Below are 19,935 nucleotides of genomic sequence, written 5' to 3'. Positions count from 1 at the left end.
GGAAGGATCTAGTCAAGGAACAGATATAAATGACCCATGGACATGGACAACAGGGTGGGGACTGACTGTGGGAGTAGGGGTGGGGTGGGGGGTGGGGATGGGCAGGGCAGAGGAGAGCAACGGGAGAAAATTGGGACAACTGCAATGGAACAATAAAAGAAAAGAAATTGTGGAAGTGACACTAGTGACTTCAGAAGCTGGATCATAAAAGGCAATATGGCTTTGGCCTGTCCCTCTCCTGGAATGCTCACTCTTGGACATGGCCACCAAGTTACGAAGGAACCCAGGCGAGGTCCTTGGTCCTCAGCCCCAGCTTAGCTCCCGGAGGAAAACCAGCCTGAATCAACTGCTAGATCTGTCAGAGAGGAAACTGTGAAGTGACCCAGACCCAGCTACTGTCTGACTGCTCAGCCACCACCTGACTAAACTACATAAAAGATACTAAATCTCCGAGCTTGGCCCAGTAAATCCCTAGAGCTGAGAGGGATTTAATAACTAATAATTACTGCTTGCAGCCACTACTCTTAGGGATGGTTTGTTATGTGGCCATAGATAACTGAAATGATGCACCATAGGCTGTTGGAAATTTCCCAAGTTTACACAGCTATTAAGGAGGACAGTCAGAATTCTGATAAAAGAATCCAAAGCCATTCTCTTCCCACCACCAACAGACATGACACTAACAGTAATTGCAAGTAGTCTGCCTTAAATGTTCTCTACAAGCAGGTACTGTTCTCAGCACTTCACATGAAGTGACTCAGTGAATCCTTATCACAATGCTGTGAGGTAGGTATTATTACTAGCCTCATTTTACAACCCAGGAACCTGAGGCACAAAGAGGTTAATTAATTTGCCCAAGGTTATAGAGCTAGTAGGTCACAGAGCCAAGATTAACCCTTGAAAGTTGGCTCCAGAGCAGGCAGTCTTAACCACTATGCTCTATGTAGCTGAAGCTTCAAAATGCACTACATAAACTGAGAAAAGAACCAAGAACAGTCCCTTAGGAACTATAGGCTTTACAAGGCAGTCAAAAAGAAGAGCCAGCAATGGAGTGATCTATGAAGGAGGGAGATGGGAAAGAACCAAACACTAATCTACAACATTACTTGAGAAGCCCATGGAAGGGTCCACAAACCAGTTTCAGTCTTTAAAAAGAGTGATCAGGTCAAGCCCTGGTTGGCGTGGCTCAGCGGATTGAGTGCTGGCCTGCGAACCAAAGGATCATCGGCTCAATTCCCAGTCAGGGCACATGCCTGGGTTGCAGGTCAGGTCCCCAGTAGGGGACACATGAGAGACAACCACACACTGATGTTTCTCTCCCTCTCCTTCTCCCTCCTTCCCCTCTCTCTAAAAATAAATAAATAAAAGTCTTTTTTTAAAAAGAGTGATCAGGTCAAGTGCAAGTTAGCCTTGATACCCCTTCCCAAACACCACAGCTGTCAGTAACAAACTCTTCCAAGGAAAGTGATCTTTAAAGAACTGAAAAGAGGGCAATGTCTGCTGGATTACCCTGAGTCACGCAGACAGAGAAGCGCTACTACCCTTTTCCATTCTCCTCCTACAATGATAAGACTTATCCTTACACGGGAATGATCAGGCTGTTACTTAACTTCAGAGATGAGAAGAGCAAACTCTTGAATTTACTTTGAGAAGATATGGTTCATGGCCCTGACTGGGCAGTTCAGTAAGTTAGAGCATCATCCTGATATGCCAAGGTTGTAGGTTTGATTGCCAGTGAGGACACATAGAAGAATCAATCAATAAAGGCATAAATAAGTGGAACAACAAATCAATGTTTTTTTTTTCTCTCTCACTCCCTCCCTTCCTCTCTCTCTATAATCAGTCAATCAATAAGAAGACATGATTCATGATGGGGGCCAAACTTGATGTTTTCTTTTAGACACAGCTCCTGATACTAAAGTTTCCAAGTGACCCCTTGGCAGAACTAGCCTAGAACCAATGCCTTTAACCCTTAACTGTACAAGCAGCTCTGGCCTAGGGCAGATCATTCATTAGAGTCCCCCGAGGCAGTGACACCACACAGGAGAAACACAGAGCCCCCCTTATGTGTGGATAAAGGTAGCAGCTGGGGTCAAAGCAGCAGGAGTAAAAGCAGTATTCCCAAAGCAAGCAGTCTCAGCTCCAGCTCCCATTTGCCCTCTCTGTGAGCTGAGTGCAAACCACGCACAGTAGAAACCTACTCGGATAATTTACATAATGGGAAACTAAGACAGCAAACTCCCTCCCAATCTGGGGCTACCCCTGTGCCTCCCTCAGACATACCAGCTAGATTCTGGACCAGCAGCAAGGAGCTTCTCTCAGAAGTGGTGACGTCTTGCTCTGCCCAGAGTAGGATACTACCCAGCTCCACATCCTAGGGCCTTCTCAGTATCGGCCTGAATCATCTGGGCTGAGCCTCAGAGGTACCATCTGAAAGGGATTCTCATCAGCACTTGGCCAAGACAATTTATTACACATGTCACAAGAGGCCAATGAACATTACTAGTCTTTTTGGAGAAAGTATTCCCTTTTGAAAATGGTACCTGGGAGTATGGGAGAGGCCTTCTTGGAAAAAACATTATGATGTTTTGTCCTAAACAATCAGACCTGAGAGAAATTTAGCCAGATTTGTCAAATGTGGTTCTACCCTATCCCAGGACTAATTCCTACCTTCCCATGAAGTCTGTCAGACCTAAAGTCCAAGGAAGGGTTGTAAACTTCGTACTAGAAATTTCTACAAACGCTTCTGGTTCTTGGGAATGGGGGCTGAGGAATGGATGTTACATTTACAACAAAAGCAAGTATAACGGCAGCCCTAAGGAGAAAGTTGGGGAGCATGGAAGGATAAAGTAGGAGAGGTGGACCCCCAAGTAAGAGGGTCTCAGAAGCAAACCACCCATATGAACAGACTATGAAAAGGAAACCAACTAAGGGTAATCGGTCTGTCAGGATCCCTTGGGAAGCCCCAGGGTCCTGTGAAAGAAATTTGGCACTCGTGAGCCTGGTTTCACTGTGACAACTGGATCATGTCATGATCTGAGACTCCTTTTTCCTTTTTAAAAAACTATTCTTTTTGTTGATTTCCCCCACTGAAATCCAATCAACCAATGACAATGCTGGTTTTTCTCATTCAGAGACAGAAAGTCAGACATGACAGATCATCAACAGAATTTACTTGTTTCATCCTGACTAGTAAACAAACTAGCCACACAGTTACTCCAGAACAGAGTCATCAGTGGAGCAGTGTTTGTGAGATTCATTATTTGCAGAAGCAACAGGGTGGGGTACTGTACTGAGGATTATACTAATGGCCACAGGCACCAGTGGAAGGGACCCTGACTTGAGCAAGGTGAATGCCATAGCAAGATGATGACTAGTGGTCCTTAGGAGCTTTGAGCTAGAAGTCAACTCCCTCCGGGAGCTGACACCTCCACCCCCACCCCAACTGGATACTTTTGTCCAGCACACCTGGCAGAAAATGTCTCATTTCACGGAAATGGTGAAAGAATGAATATGCCAGAAGAGAGACAGGACAAATCATTGGGTTCCCGCTCCCTACTCTTTTAGGGGGAAAAAAATCTATGAACCAGAACTGGCCTCCAGACAACCCCAAGCTGCCTGCTAGGCAAACCATTCCTAATTTGTGACCTCAGCTTACTACAGAAAACACCTGGTCATACCTCTTACCTCCTAAGCAATCCAGCTTGAATCACAAATAGGCCAGAATAACAGACATTCCACTAACAGACCAGAATAGGGAATATCCAAAAAGCTCACATAGCAAGTGAAATTGGAAAACTAATCAAGACAGACAGAAAACATAAGCCAAAATATTGACATGCATGAGGAAAGCCACCCAGAGATCATTCTAAAACTTGAGAGAATTACTTGCAAGAAAATAACACTATGGACTATCATGAAACGGAAAACTGAACTTAAACATAAGTGAGAAGCAACATTTCTGCCCTTTATCAAAATGCCAATTCTATCTTTCAAATGTTTGCTTTGACAAATGTTTGAATACGTGCTCTGTGTCAAGAACTAGGAACCTTAGGAAAGTTGCATCAGGCACAGTACTTGTCTTCAGGGAACTTACAATCTAGAAACTCACTGTAGAACAGTCATTCAATCCAGAATTAGATGAATGCCATAAGGTACACCAATATAGTGCTTTGGGGAGGAAGGGTAGAGTCCTAAAAGGAAGATTAGACCTCGAATGGCTTTCCATGATTGGTCTGTCATTCGAGGAACCCTGAAATTTGTCTAGGATGTAAGCGGTCTGCAGAGAAAGCACAAGGGATCCCTCATTCCCTTCTTTTTTGGCAATAGCCATTAATCAAATGGCTACTTAGCCATGTTATAAGTTACCTCCCCCAATATCTTACAATCAGGTGAAGAAGATAAGATACTGACCAATCAAAAAATAATTATTAAAATACATGACATTAAATGATAAGTGTCATGTAAGTGATACAAGGCCAAAATACTAAAACTCCAAGAATAAGAAGAAAAATGAGGATTAGTTGCCCATTTCTCTCTTTCATCCTGGATATTTTCTGTATTATAAACACATCCCTCTGCTACTCTGCATGGAATCAACCCCATCAGTCGATTTCGTCTCTCTATCCAGAAGCCATGCCAACTTATCTGTATAGAATCCGACCTCAAACTACTTCTCCAAGAAACTTTCTTTACTCCTCTAACGAGGTCTAATCTTCCTTTTAGGACTCTACCCTTCCTCCCCAAAGCACTATATTGGTGTACCTTATGGCATTCATCTAATTCTGGATTGAATGACTGTTCTACAGTGAGTTTCTAGATTGTAAGTTCCCTGAAGACAAGTACTGTGCCTGATGCAACTTTCCTAAGGTTCCTAGTTCTTGACACAGAGCACGTATTCAAACATTTGTCAAAGCAAACATTTGAAAGATAGAATTGAAAGAAAGCTCTGTCAGTAATACAACCTTTGGGATACCAAATTATATCACTGTCACAATTGAATTGATGTCTCCTGATTTGCCCATGGGCTGGACCAGGTAGGTATTTAGCTATGTGGTGACCTTCCTCTCATTCATTCAGTTCTGAGGAATGTTAGCTCAGCCTGGCTTCTGTTAGTTGGACCAAGATCAGGATCAAGACCAAGTAAAATATCCCAGCCTAAAGGACAAAGACAAATCCTCAGTCTGTATAAACAGATCAGGGAGGGAGAGAGGAGTGGAGGCCAAGGTGCTCCGTACAGGGCAGGAAATCTGTGAAAGAAAAAGGGAACCATTCAGGATTCTGTTTCTGAAGAGAAAATAAAAAGTAACCTGAACATGACATCTTGGAGGTCGATGTTGCTAGTAGAATACAGAAACCCTCTGGGATACCTGTGCCTTGGCCACTCTGGAGACCTCTGCAAGGGTCAATGGAATGTTAACCACCTCCAGCCCCAACCCCAGGAGGCAGGCAGCACAATCGGGTCCTGAGCAGAGAGGCAAAGGGAAGAGCTAACAAGCTCTCTGTCCAGAGAAGGTTCCTGGAGAGGCTATTTGGATTTCACTGCATGTGCAAAGCGGGAAGGGGATGTTACTGTAGCACGAAGCTCGGATGTCACACTCCGCTGGCAGCAACTCACCAGAGAAAGAAGGTGCCTGAAGTTAACCTCATTTCATAATGACCAAAACATCACAGCTGATTAGCAGCAAATGCTCCCAGTCAGTGTAAATCTGGTTTTTTGACCCCAGATTGGCGAAAGCTCCCCAGCCTTTGCCTGGGTACAGCATGTTCTCTTTCATGTCATTCTAATGCCTTTTAATCACCCTCCGGGTTTGCTTCAGTTCCACAGTTTTCCTCAGAGCTCTCACTCACTACAATTCCTCTATGTGCTCTTGTTTTTAAAGGACTCGCTTTACATAAGACGGTCATTTTTTTCAAACTTGTCATAATTTAGTACTTCCACCAGTCAGTTCATCTACTTTCCCCAGTTTTCTAAAGAGTTCCTTATATCATCTCTTGAAATTCATAAACTAGATGTATTGCTGTGTATACATGCCAATCAGTAAAGTCAGAGAGGAGGGTTAACTCACCAGAAACAAGTAGGACAAAAATTCCCGCTTCACGGACATCCAACCAAACTCAAATTTGGGGGGCAATTTCTTTTACCTTTGGTGAAAATTATACTAACAACACTTCGGACCTTAAAAAGAAAGGCCCGGGAACAAGTTGTTGAAGACTGCACAGGCAGGGACTCGTTAGTGCTGACGTCATCATTCCTTTTCTAAATTGATGTTGGAAATTGCCACGTACCATTAAGCCACCAGGATTCAGAGGGCTAACACTTCTCGCTGTTTAGATTTGCGCATCTGCATTTCCCCCATTTCTCCAAATGGCAGTTCCCCGATCCTCCCTGACATTGTAGCACTCACTATGTTCGAATCAGTTACCTTAAATGCAGTACTTCAGACCAGTATGGGAGGGGCTCATTCCCCCTGGAATCATACCAACTGTACAGGAATATGATCAAAATAAAACTCTCTATCAGCAACTGGGGTCTTTGGCTTCTAAATGCAACTCAAAGCATTCATGCTCTGTGGAGTTTTCTCTTTCTGTACACGGAGTCACACGACGGCCCACATGGACGCCACCAAGCGATTCGCAGGTGTGCGAAACAGCAGGAACTGCTGCGCGGGCACAGCTGCAGCCGCAAAGCTCAGTGGCCAACCTCTGGCCCTCTCCTTTGAGCATCTCAGTTAAGACTCGCTCACCGAGTTCATCGTCATGGAAAACTTCTTAATGGCAAAGTATCAAAGAAGCAAGTTGGTGTTTTCGCTTCTGGCCCTAGTATTTGAGAGGTGAAATACTGATTAAGATCTTGGGTTAGGTTTTCAAAAATATCTATTACGTGGGAAGAATTCACCATAAAATTAGCTTAATAGCAAAATTAACATTCTCCATCTGTTAAAAAATATACACGAGTACTTTGAAAATATTCTGCCTTTTCGAGAAATACCTATTTTGAGAATATGTTCTTTTACAATCGCCTTAGAGCTGAGTAGCCAAGGAGAGAGTGAGAGGGAGCCTTTTCATCACGTAATCTAACAAACTTTCTGAACTTTGAGCCATATAAATGTGTTACTTATTCAAAAATACAATACGATTTTATAAAGAAAAAACAAACGTGATTATTTGCTGTTAGGAAACAAATTTAAAGTGTCCTCAATAATAAAAGTTGGTAAGAGGAAGTTAATCACCTAGTTAGTTAATATACCATTCTCTCTAGTTTACCATTTATTAATTCAAACTGATAGTCCTTTTATTGTGTAAACATAGGGTTGGGAAGTGGTAATCTACCCTCCAAAAAAGAGGGTCTTTCTTCTCCAAGAAGACTTTTATTCTCCACTGCCTAAATCCCATTAACGCTAATCAGCACAGTGGTTCAGAGCTTTGCAGTGAAGTGCTCCAGTTGATAATGACTCCTTTAGAAGAAAACCTCCCACAGGTGAAGGCTATCATCAAACTCAGCTTTTCAGCCAGGACTTAGGGTCACAGATCCGCAAGTTAAGATTGTTTTAGTATTAATCTGGAGGCTTGCTTTTTTAACTTCACTAGACTTCATCCATTCAAAAGAGACTTATGAGAGTCTCACTGTAAGCCAGGAGCAGCCTCAGATGCTGAGGACAGGAGAGCAAGGAGAAACAAGAAATCAAAGATAAAATATGGTTCCTGCCTCCAAGAATCTCAGTCTGCCGCACAGAGCAGCCACTGAAAGAAATGACATTATAACAGTAATTCTGCTCCTAAAGCTATAACCAAGCCTTGCCCTCCTCAGGACCAGGACTGGTCAGTTTCTAGTCTAGTTTCACTTTCCCATCTTCAAGCTGCATCACAGCTGGGTTCCCAGCTGGCTGGGGAAGAACAGATTCTTTAAATAAACGGCATTTTAAAAATATGCATTCGCTTTTGCTTTACTGAATTGTGTGAGCCACCTTCCTCTAATACGTGAATCTAGGTGCCAAAATGAATTAAAATCGACCCCAAAGAATGTGAAATCCTCCAGGAATACACCTTTTCCGTCTTCAACAACGAAGTACACTATGCCTTGGAAGAAAACTTCAAATCAGAAAGTCTCCCAAAAAGAATGATCTTTTTTTTAATGCTATCTACTATGTCTATTCGATAAGAGAACAGCTTAAAATCATATATATAGGAAAGCAACAAGTTATAGTGTGGTTATACCAAAAATATATGCAACCATTGTTAAAAATGCAGGGCTATTTGCAGAACAGAGTGCTTGTATAGCACTGTGCAAAGCTGCGAATCTCTGAGCGTGTTTTCGAACTATTCTTCCTCTCATTTTCCACAGAAGACACAGAGAACCCCTCCAAGTATTCAATCTTCTTCAAAGTACGAAGATTTTACTCAACCCTTTCTCACCAGCAGTAGTCATTTTGGATGAACAATACACATTAGATCCGTAAAAATGCCCCTCTGGCAGGCAGTGCCGTTCCAGGACTTCACAGGCTTCAGGTCAACAACACTCCACAGTTGCAGTAAAATTAGCCATTTATGAGGACCTTTTAGAAGGGGTCCGGTCTGACCCCTGAATTAATGCTATCGAGGCATGCCAACTTTTAAGTGTAATATACCCTTCTATGTAGTACATTAGCCCAAAGTCCTGGTCCACCCCAAAACAGCTTTTTAGATCATCTCCCTAGGAACCACACCTTTCAGGACCCAGAGGCACTCAGAGCTGAAACTAGCTGAACAAAGTAACAATTCAACCACAGTTGCTCAACATAACGGCCATGATGACAGTTTCCAAGTGCCAGTTTCCCTGTTTTGCAAGGGCAAACCTGCTCCAAGGAAAAAATGTTCCCCGTGACCCTGTGGCCCAGCGGGTTTCTTTACTGATAGAAAACACAAAATGAATTTGTTAGTTATTTCCTGCTGAGCACAAGGAAAGTGTTGTGGTTAGTTAGGATGACTTTGTTTCCTTATTTAATATACCATTACCAGTCCATGTTTTCTTTAACTACATGTTAAAAAATAAGAAAATGCAGTTTATGTTCTTGTTATATTATCGCCAGTTCCACAAGTTTCTTCTCACAAACACGTCCTTAAATTCCTGCTCCCCTTATGTAATCCCCCCAAACTGACATGTACCTACTTACCATCAATTCAAAGCAAATATTTTTGCATTCTAAGATGTTTACTTCCATACTATTCCTTCTCCTTAATAATGTGTGGAGTGTGAGGATCTTTTCTTGAGTAGTGACAGCAGTCCTAAATTTATCTTTTTGAGAGATATACTACATATGCTACTTTAATCCTATGAGATGACCATAACCTAAAAGCAGACTATGCATCAGACCCTCAGCTCTGTCATAATCTCCACACTCAACTAGTAAACTCTTAAATGCTCACTAAAACAAACAAGGTGTTTTTGACAGGGGAGCAGGGCTGCAGAGAAGGCAGTTACTCCATGGGGCTGTCTGACAATGACTGTGGGTCTCAGCGGACAGCACTGGCAACATGCTCTCTGCATATTCAGAAGCAACTCACCGAAATCTAAAACAGAAGCTGTCCTTGGACAAGGTTCAGTGAATGTTTTCACTATTTCCCCCTGCACAATACAGTTCCACAGCTCCCTGAAGCAGCTCAGAGAAAATACTTAGCAGAATAAAAAAATTAGAAATGCTTTACTGGTCTCAACTTGTCATCATAAAACATTTCAGAACATAAAACTAGCATTAAAGAGCAGCCAACAGTATTCCACAGAACAGTGTCAGGGAGAGAACTGCTGTTATCACCAACTGTTTGTCCCTTCTCATTAAGCCACTGCAAGCTTCTTTTCACTGAAGTGATACAGTTGAATTTAATGACTAGCTATACTTGCATCACTAAACTAAAATTTGTCTTTTGAAGGACGGGGTGGGAGTGGTGGGAGTGGAAGGGGCAAGGGGACAAACTTCCAAAAGCCAAAGGCATTGATCTAGGATGATGAAGGCAGCAGAACTTCCTTGAGCTGTTGTTCCACATTCTTCGACACTGAACTCAAAGCTTCATTATGCTACCCAGAATCAGCAAACTGGGTAAACAATTTCCATGACAGTTCAGGACACCTACCACAATTCAGGGACTATACAGCTCAGAGTCACACCACAGGCACCAAATTCAGCCTTAGTTGGGACAAAATGAAACCCCAATATGAATAAGCATTAAGACAAGCTAACACCAAATACTCCAGTATGGGACAATTTGGTTTAAAATACCTTCCTAAGAAGTAAGTACGGTAAAAATAAATAAGTAAAATCTTAAAAAAAAAAAAGTAGTAAGTACTGGATTCAGGGACAAGAAGAAAAAGCTCTTCGACTGACATTTCTTTGACTTGTGACACGGAGACCTGCATCCCAGCTGCACAGATCTACAGATTTCAGTGTCTGTTTCCCATCGCCTGCTTTCCTGTGCAGCACCCAACATCGCGAAGACGAGAAATGCAGTCAACACACCCTGCCCGTGGGATGTCGGAGCTGAACTTACAGCGTTCGTCAGAAGTTACTCTATTTCATCATTATCACCATTAACAGACCGGTAAAACCTCCCAGAAACAGCCCAAAGTAGTGTCTGTTCGCTAGTCCTCGAGGTTAAGGGAAGGTTGTGCTACCCGCTGCGCAGGCAATCACGACTGAGAAAATAACGGAGAAAAAAAAAAAACAACCCCCAAAACCTAAGCCACATGGAGGTCAGAAAACAGTAGCAGAAAAAGTCCAACTCTGCCTGCGCCAGTGGGGTGGATGAGCAGAGCCCGGAGCCCAGGAGAGGAAGGAGCGGGCGGGGGCCATCATTCCCTAGGAGAACTTGTAAGCGGAGGCCTTCAGAGCCTGGGAGTCTGCCCAGATGCTCCTGCAGACCCTGCCAGGCTGGGCAAGGCAGGCCCGTGGGAGCAGAGCGGGCAAGGCCTTCAAGGGTCATTCCTGATTCACTGAGCACCACCCCGACCTCTCCTTTTTTCCTGACTCTGCTGGGCTATGATGGCAGCTTTCCAGCTCCACATGCCATACATCAGCCGCAGATCCCCGCTGGCACAGGCCAGCGCCTCCCCCGGCCCTTCCCCACCCCTGGCACACTTTGAGCGTGATCCTCCTTCTCCCCAACCTCAACCCCCTCACCCACCCTTCCCAGGCGCCCGGGCCGGAGGCGGCCCCACCCCCAGTGACCGGGCGCTGCCAGGCCTGGGCACCTGCAGCACCTCTTCGCCCCACCCCCACTCTCCACCAGCTCGCCCCTCCCCCCTTTCTCCAGCAGAGAGAGGGGGCGACTCACCGCAGTCAGTGCACAGGATCTTGCCCACCTCTTTCTTGAGGTTTTTGCCGTTGGTGTCGAGGGGAGCAAAGGCCGTCTTAAAGACTAAGGGCTGCTCCGTGGGCTCCAGGAAAAAGATGTAGCGTTGGTTCCTTTCGAGCGGCGCACAGGAGCCCACGCTGATCACCTGCTCTCGCTGCAGCCCCCCGCTCCGGAGCGGCCACTTGTCCAGCACCTTCACCAGCGCCACTCGACCCGAGGCAGGCGGCTCACGGGTGCTATTGGAGCTGGATCCGCCAGCCGGGGCCAGCCCCTGTACCTTGCCCTCCACCACCACGGGTGCCTTGTACGCCTGGTCCTGCACGGACTTGAGGCTAGGCGAGTAGCAGGCAAGAGACACACCAAAGAGCAGCATAGAGAAGCCGGGGGCCGGGTCGCGCCTCATGCCGCCGGCGGCTGCGGCTCGGGAGCGGGCGGCGGCTCTCCGGGCTGCGGGGTTGCGGGGCTGCGGCTGTTGCGGCGGCCGCGGCTCTGGGGGCGCAGCGGGACTGGAGATGCTGCTGCTCCTGCTGCTGCTCTCGCGGCTGCTGCTGCTGCTGCTGCTGCTGCTGCTGCTGCTGCTGCTGCTGCTGCTGCTGCTGCTGCTGCTGCTGCTGCTGTCGGGGCTGCTCTTGCTGCTGCTGCTGCTGCTGCTGCTGTCTCTGTAGCTGCTGCACGGAGCCTTCTCCAGTGGCGGCGGCAGCGCTGAGCAGCAAACCTGCCGCATCTGGCCAGGCCATTTGGGGGGCTCCGCCGCTCCGCCGCCGCCGCCGCCGCCGCCTTGGGAGGGGAAACAGAGCCTGCTGGAAAACCGGAAACAGCGTAATGTTAGCGCCTCGTAGCCCTCCACCCGCAGCCCGGGGACGTGGCCCAGCTAGGGCAGGGGGCAGGCGGCAAGCGGGCCGCGATGCGCAGCGCGGAGCCGCGCAGCGCTCCCACCCAGCGCGCCAGGACCTGGAGGAGGATGCGGAGGATGGGACGCCCGCCCACTTCTCTCTCGCGCCCCCTCTACCTCCGGACCGAGTGAGGAGCGCGGCTTCTGCAGGGGAAGCTTGGGACTGCACTGCTTTAGAGCCTGGGTTCTGGGCCCGCAGGGCTACGGAAAGGATCGTGCTACCCTTTGCTCTTGGGATTTATCTGCGCGAGAGTGGAGTAGTGCATGAGGAGGGGGCGGAGTAGAGATAACGGATTCTGGTACCGTCCTATGAACGAGGGAGTGGGACACAGGGCGTGTCCCTGACTTTGGCCACCCGCCGTAGCTGCCAGGGAGATTGCCGCTGTCGCGCTGGCTGTCCAGTCTCCCGTTTCCGGGGTTGTCTCCTTCCCTAGAAGGACCCCAAAGGCTAGCCCCTAATCAGCCCACGTGTTCGGCCCTGCCACCTCCAGGTGAGTGCTGGAGATTCGAGTTGAGTGGAGGAGGATCCCAGCCCCGTCATTTGGTAAAGAGTTGGGGCTACATGAGGTCTTGTCTCGGCATTGAGGCCACTTAACCAAGGGGTGGTGGTTGGGAGAGGGTCCAGCCCCCCAAGATCTGGACTTTCTCCAGCCGCCGGAGGTGACCAGGCTGCAACCTCATCTTTTTAAAAGCCGCTCCCTAAGGAGGCGGGGGCTTCCTGGAGCCAACCTAAGAGCCAGAGCCTGTCAGGCCAGAGGCTGCTCTACAGGAAATGGTTTCTTTTTAAAAGTCTGGTACTTGCAAGAGGCAGGAGAGTTTGCTTAAACTGAAGCCAGTATCAGATTTTTAAAATAAAGTCCACCACCTATTCTATTCCTATCAATAAGGATCCAGGAAGTTTTCAATACCCAGCTTATCTGTTTGAAGAATGTGGAGCTCAGAAATTCCAGTGAGATTTTGGAGAATTCTACCCCTGACTGCCACCCACCCCACCCCACTCGGGGAGACTGGCCCCTGGGTACCTGACATAGACCAGGATTACTATTCGGGAAAGGAAGGAGGGAGCTACACCTTCCCTCCTGGCTAAGAGACCCCTCCGACTTAACATACCCAAAGCCAGTGGCATTGTCTTTCCCACCCCCGTCCAGATTCCCTGTAATTATTAAAGGCACCGTTTTACACTTGGCAATCCTATCTATTCCGATCAATTCTTTAGCCTCATCCTCTTTTCCCTCATCTAATCAATCACCAAATTCTTTGTCTCTACATTTTAAGATATCTCCAATTCATCTAGCTGCTCTCCAACTCTGCCATGAGTACCGTAGGTCTGAGCGCTCATCCTCTCTCCCTTGGACTACTGCAGAGCCTCTAAATGGGTTTCTATACCTCACCTCATCACCCTCCTCCATCATGCACTGCCAGCATGATCTTTCTAAAAATAAAACATAAATAAAATCTGCCAGTGCCATTGCTCTCAGGAGTAAAGTCCAAGCTCTTCAGCATGACTCTTCATGGGCTCCCTTGACCTAACTAGCTCTACACTCTGGGAGCCAACCTCCTACCCTAGCATTCCTCAGAGTACTGTGCTATTTCCTGGTGTGCTTCTGCCCATCACGTCTCTTATGTCCAGGAAGTCTCATCACTGCCTTGTTCACCTAGAAAACCATTCTTTCCCCAAGGCCCGGCACAGTATTTTACCTCACCCCTCCCTTCTATCCCCATACACATACATGACGGAAGGAATCCTTCCTCTTCTGTGTTACCATGTGCCTCACACATATTACTGCACTGACCTACACTGTACTTCAAGCAACTGTTAACGGGAGCTGCTGTTAACAGGAGCTGCATTACACCCATCAGACCAGTCATCTTTTATTATTATTTTTTTTAATGCTTTTAGAAAGAGGAAGGGGAAGGGAGAGAGAGAAGCACCGATTTGTCATTTGATCTATTTATGCATTCATTCTTGTATGTGTCCTGACTGGGGATAGAATCTACAACCTTGGAGTATCAGAATGATGCTTTAACCAGCTTAGCTACCCAACCCAGGCTCAGACCAGTCATCTTAATGAGAGGGACTATGTCCTGTTAGTCTTTGTATCCATCCCCAGTGAAACAATCAACATGGTTCCTGGCTTAAAAGGAAAAGCACATCTTTAGCGAACTGAAAATCAACTCTCTTAAACGCACAATCCATCTTGTTGGTCCCTTCATTGTCCCTCTTTTCATTTCACGGATCACAGATCTTGTACATCACAGAACAACGTTATAAAGATAACTAACTCCATCCTCTCATTTTTTAGTGGAAAAAAAAATCAGTCCCAGGGAGAAAAAGGGACTTACTCAAGGTCACACACAACCAAGACTCTATTCAGTCTTCTGTTTCTGAGATCAAAGTGGTGGGGAAGATCTGGTGCTCTGGGGCCAAGCAGAGCTGGGCTTCAATCCAATTTTTTAACTTACTGACTTTGGGATGAGTCTGTTTCACTCTCTAGGCCTTAGTTTTCTCACCCATATAATGGAGGTAGTAAGAGAGTCTACCAAATAAAGTTGGGTTTTCGTTCATTCTGTGTGTTGTCAATAAATATACAATCAAATGGCTCCTCTGTGAAAAGCACCAAGGCACAGTACTGGTCACTGGGTGGACTGCAGGGACCCAAACTGCGGCTGTCTCTGCCCTCAAAGCTCCTACTCTAGTAGAGAAGACAGCAGTTAATAAGTAAGTAAGTAAGTGAATAGGTAACTAAATTACTTAGAGTAATACATGTCCTGAGGGAAATAAACAGGATGCAATGATAGGGAATAATGGAAAAGGGAGAAGGTAGATCTACATGAATAAAGGGAGGCTTCTCTGAGGAGATAACATTTAAACTGAGACTAGAAGGATTTGAAAGATGTAGATTATGTGAGGTAAGTATAAAGTGCTTAGAACACTGCCTGATGCAGAGTAAGGGCCAAAATTAATGTTTAATAGTATTGATATTTTACTTATACCAGTGGTTTCCAATTTAAGAGCTGAGAATGTCTTAGTAGTGTGTAGTTACTGCACACTAGGATTTTCTGTATATTTAAAAATTCAGTGCAACTTTTCAATTGTAGATGCCACTAGGAAGAATAAAACTACATATTCTCTTTTTTTTCCACATATCCATTTTAAAGCATAACAAGACACTATCTAGTGTGAAGAAGACTGAATCAAGGTGAAGAAGAGTGGCAAGATATGGTAGCATTTTTTTTTTAAGATAAATATATAGCCCTCATTGGTGTGGCTCAGTTGGTTGGGCATTATCCTGCAAAGCAAAAGGTCACTGATTTGATTCCCGGTCAGGGCTCATGCCTGGGTTGTAGGTTCAGTCCCTGGTCACGGCATATAGAGAAGTAACTGAATGATGTTTCTTGCTCTCATTGATGTTTATCTCTCTCTCTCTTCCTCTCTCATTGTCCCTCTCTCTAAGAAAATAAATAAATTTTAGAAGATAAATATATAAATATTTGCAGCGCATAGAGCATAGAATACCTATGAAAAGAAATAGTACAAATTAGAACAATAGTTGACCCTGGAAAGGGCACTGTGTGACTGAAGAATGGAGCACAAGAGGGATATTTTTTATGGTATTCCCTGTTGTACCTAGTGAATTTATATCAAGTTTATATACTGCCTACTAAAAAAAAAATGTTAAGAGGGGACCCTCTAAATCGGGTGTCAAACTCATTTTCACCAGGGGCCACATCAGCCTCGTGGTTACCGTCAAAGGGCCAAAATAATTTTAAGATTGTATGAATGTAACTACTCCTTAACTGTTAAGAAGTTCAAATTACACTTATTTCTTTGAAGACAACCACGAGGTTGATGTGGCCCCTAGTGAAAATGAGTTTGACACCCCTGCTCTAAATTTTTATTGTTGCTTAATTTTTATCCTGTATTTTCTCAATCAAAAGCTCCTTAAAGTAGAACTATTGTTATACAAGATTCCTTGATTTTTTTTTAACCTCTAAATGGGATTCCTATGATTAAAAGGGAATTAAGCATAGGAATTACTTTGGGAATTACTTTGCTATAATTTTATGTTTTTTAGCATGCAAAAGGTAACTTTTCAGACCCCAAGTCTAGAACTCCTGCAGCCACAGAAGGTGAGGCTTAGGCAGAGACTTCTGAAGGGGAGAAAGGTATCTGTCCAGTTTTCCTCAAGGTGTGATATATATGAGGACAAGCTTCCAGAATTAGCCTCAGTCATTTAGTGTAAAATAGCAAGATATTTGGTTTCCTAGCCCAGACTAACTCTATATTGACTGTTTCCTGGGGATAAACCTGAATTAACAGGCATTTCTTAGACAGTAAAACTTGATATTCTAAACCTGCTAACTCTTCATAAATTCAATAACTGATAATAAAATAATAGCTACCATATATTAATGGCCGATTGCATCTATATTTCCATGCCTTGATGACTGCATTTTACATATTGAAGAGACTTAAAGAAGTTTAGTAACTTGCCCACATGACAGAAATGTGCTCCCACTGAGGCTTGCCCATTGTCTGCTTTCACGCCACCACATCTCTCTGAGCGGGAGGTGTCTCTCAGCCTCACTTTCATTGTTGTCTGAGAGGTCTCTTGTGTCTCCAAACTACTTTCACCAACGTCAGGCTATTTGAAATTCGAACAGTACAAAGCAAGTGGTATAAGAATCATTTTACAAAGAGATGAGGAAAACTGAGACACAGAGAATTTAAATGACTTTCCCAAGATCACAAAACTACTGATGGGGCCCAGACTTATTACAAACTCACGCTCACACTTTTGGCCCCTCCCCTTATTTACTTACTTAAATTCGTGCAGCCTTACTGAGGTATAATCAATGAAATTGTAATGTATGTACTTATTTTTTTAAATATTTTATTTATTTATCTTTAGAGGGGAAGGGAAGGAAAGAGGGAGAGAAACATCAATGTATGGTTGCCTTTCGTGGGTCCCCTGCTGGGAACTGGCCTGCAGGGAACCGGTCTGCAGCCCAGGCATGTGCCCTGACTGGGAATTGAACCGCGATTGTTTGGTTCGCAGGCCTGCGCTCAATCCACTGAGCTACACCAGCCAGGGCTGTACTTATTTTTTAATATATTTTATTGATTATGCCATTACAGTTGTCCCACTTCCCCCCTTCATTCCCCTCCACCTTGCACACCCCTCCTCCACCATTCTCCCCCTTTAGTTTATGACCATGTGTCTCAAGTTCTTTAGATTCTATATTTCCCCTACTATTCTTGCCCTCCCCCTATCTATTTTCTACCTACCGTCTATGCTACTTATTTTCTGTACCTTCTCCCCCCTTCTCCTTCTCCCACTCCCATGTTGCTAACCCTCCATGTGATCTTCATTTCTATGGTTCTGCTCCTGATCTAGCTGTCCTCTTAGTTTGCTTTTGTTTAAGGTGTGGTTGTCAATAACTGTGAGTTTGCTGTCCTTTCACTGTTCATCTTTTTTATCTTCTTTTTCTTAGATAAGTCCCTTTAACATTTTATGTAATAAGGGCTTGGTGATGGTGAACTCCTTGAATTTGATCTTATCTGAGAAGCACTTTATCTGCCCTTCCATTCTAAATGAAAGCTTTGCTGAATAGATCAATCTTGGATGTAGGTCTTTGGATTTCATGACTTGGAATACTTCTTTCCAGCCCCTTCTTGCCAGTAAGGTCTCTTTGGAGAAATCCTCTGACATTCTGATGGGAACTCCTTTCGGTTCTAAAATCAACCAGTTCTGTGAGCATCCTGATCACCAGTGTTTTGAACTGTGCATCTGAAAGTTTGGCTATTTCTCAGTCACTTGGAGTTATTGGCTCTGGAGATTTGAGTTCTTCTTGAGCCATAATGATTTGGTCTGTTCGCACCTGTTACATATGAGCAGCAGAGCCCTAGATGTTCACCAGGGCAGGGCAACTCAGTTGCTGGGTTGCAAAGCTGTATGTGGGGGCGGGGTCAAAGAGGGGCAATAGCAGTCCCTTCTGCTGCTTCCTGCTGCTGGGGCCTCTGCGGTCCATCTCACTGCTCGCTCCTTCACCTGGTTTATCTGCGTGCGAATGTGTGACTGCGGTCAGCCTGCTGCCTTGTGACCTCACTGGGTCTGCCTGTCACAACCCCACACCTGGGATCTACCAACCGCCACCCTCGGGCCTGGGTTGGTCTGGCAGAGTTTTCCTGCCTAACCCTGCTCAGACAGTCGCTGGCTCCACCCCTCTTACTGGTCTGGCTAAATGGTTCGTTGTTGTCAGACTTCCGTATAGTTCAATTTTCTGTGTTTTGGTTGCGTTTGTTTTTTTTTTTACTAAAACTTTGTTGTCTTTAAACTTGGTTGGGCAAGGAGGCACAATGTTTCCACCTACGCCTCCGTCTTGACCGGAAGTGTACTTACTTATTTTTAAATAAGTCGATTTCAGGACTTTAAGGTTTATGAAGGAAATGCAAATTGACATGTTAGCACAAATAACTCAGGTATAACTCAGCTGTGTTTTCATTTCACAGTTTGCCTCAAACAAATATTTTTATAGTGAAAAGTCATAATTTTGATATTAAGTGCCACACATTGTGCTTTGAATCATATTTCTTCTGAGGTAATCAAAGTGTGTGAGGATGCCCACTGGGATCCTGCACAAAACATGGAGCGCTTCATTGATTTGCGTGTTGTCCTTGCACGGGAGCCATACAATCTTCTTTGTATCATCCCAATTTTAGTATATGTGCCGCCAAAGTGAACACATGATATATTTAAAGTGTACAAGGTGATGATTTGATATATGTTGTGAAAGGATTTGTACAATTGAGTTCATTAACACATCCATCACCTCAAAAACTCCCTCTTTTTTTTTTTGTGAGAACACAAGTTCTACTTTCTTAGCAAATTTCAATTATGTAATTTGTCTTTAGTCACTGTGTTATACATTAGGTTTTAAGAGTTTATTCATTTTAGCCCTGGCTGGTGTGGCTCAGTGCATTGAGTGCTGGCCTACAAACTAAAGAGTTGCCAGTTTGATTCCCAGTATAGGGTACATGCCTGGGTTGCAGGCCAGGTCCCCAGCAGGGGGTGCACAAGAGGCAACCACACATTGATGTTTCTCTCCCTTTCTCCCTCCCTTCCCTTCTCTAAAAATAAATAAAATTTTTCTTTTTTTTTTTTCAAAAAGAGCTTGTTCATTTTGTAACTGGAAGTTTATATCCTTTACCAACCTCTCCCTGCTCCCCTAATCCTGGCTCCACCATTCTATGCTCTGTTCTATAAGTCTAACTTTTTTTAAGTCACACATATGATGATACCATGTAGCATTTGTCTTTCTCCATCTGAGATACATATATAAGTTTGTCTGGGAAAAGTACAACCACTGTTAATATAACGAGAACTGTTCATGTCACATCAGTGTAACCTGGCAGCCAAGGAGAGTGGACTGGAGTGCACATGTGTGAACAATGATGACGTCACTGTACTAGTCAATGGGGTCAGTACTTTACTGAGTGAGCATGTGTACTATGTGGCCATTGCATTCACAATGACTGAGACAGTAGAGCAATGAATCTGTATCACATTTTGCATTAAGCTTGAACATTCTTCTGCAGAATCTATTAAGATGATTCAGAAGGCCGTGGCCATGGGCAACCAGTGATTGGCCGCTTCATTATGACAAGGCACCCACTCATGCATCACATTGTCTCATGTAGAGTTTTTTTGGCGCCT

General features: G+C 44.8%; 1 protein-coding gene and 1 non-coding gene across 3 annotated transcripts in view; both read right to left on the bottom strand.

Annotated features, from left to right (window-relative positions):
• NRG2 (neuregulin 2) overlaps window positions 1-12,062 on the bottom strand; it is a 177,156-nt gene extending 165,094 nt beyond the window's left edge. For both annotated transcript variants that reach the window (XM_037147498.2, XM_037147499.2), the window contains exon 1: window positions 11,305-12,062. In XM_037147498.2, coding sequence (XP_037003393.2) covers window positions 11,305-12,049 — 745 coding nt within the window. In that variant the 5' untranslated portion in view covers window positions 12,050-12,062. The remainder of the gene's footprint in view (window positions 1-11,304) is intronic.
• A 6,797-nt stretch (window positions 12,063-18,859) lies between these two features.
• On the bottom strand, window positions 18,860-18,965 carry LOC119051128 (U6 spliceosomal RNA). The gene has a single exon (XR_005082870.2). It is a non-coding gene; the product is annotated as a U6 spliceosomal RNA (small nuclear RNA).
• Window positions 18,966-19,935: the final 970 nt, after the last annotated feature.

Source organism: Artibeus jamaicensis, unplaced genomic scaffold, assembly GCF_021234435.1.
Source record: "Artibeus jamaicensis isolate MK-2021 breed Jamaican fruit bat unplaced genomic scaffold, CSHL_Jam_final contig_456, whole genome shotgun sequence".
NCBI lineage: Eukaryota > Metazoa > Chordata > Mammalia > Chiroptera > Phyllostomidae > Artibeus > Artibeus jamaicensis.
Note: the sequence above shows the minus strand (reverse complement) of the source record. Positions and strands in the feature narration are given on the sequence as shown.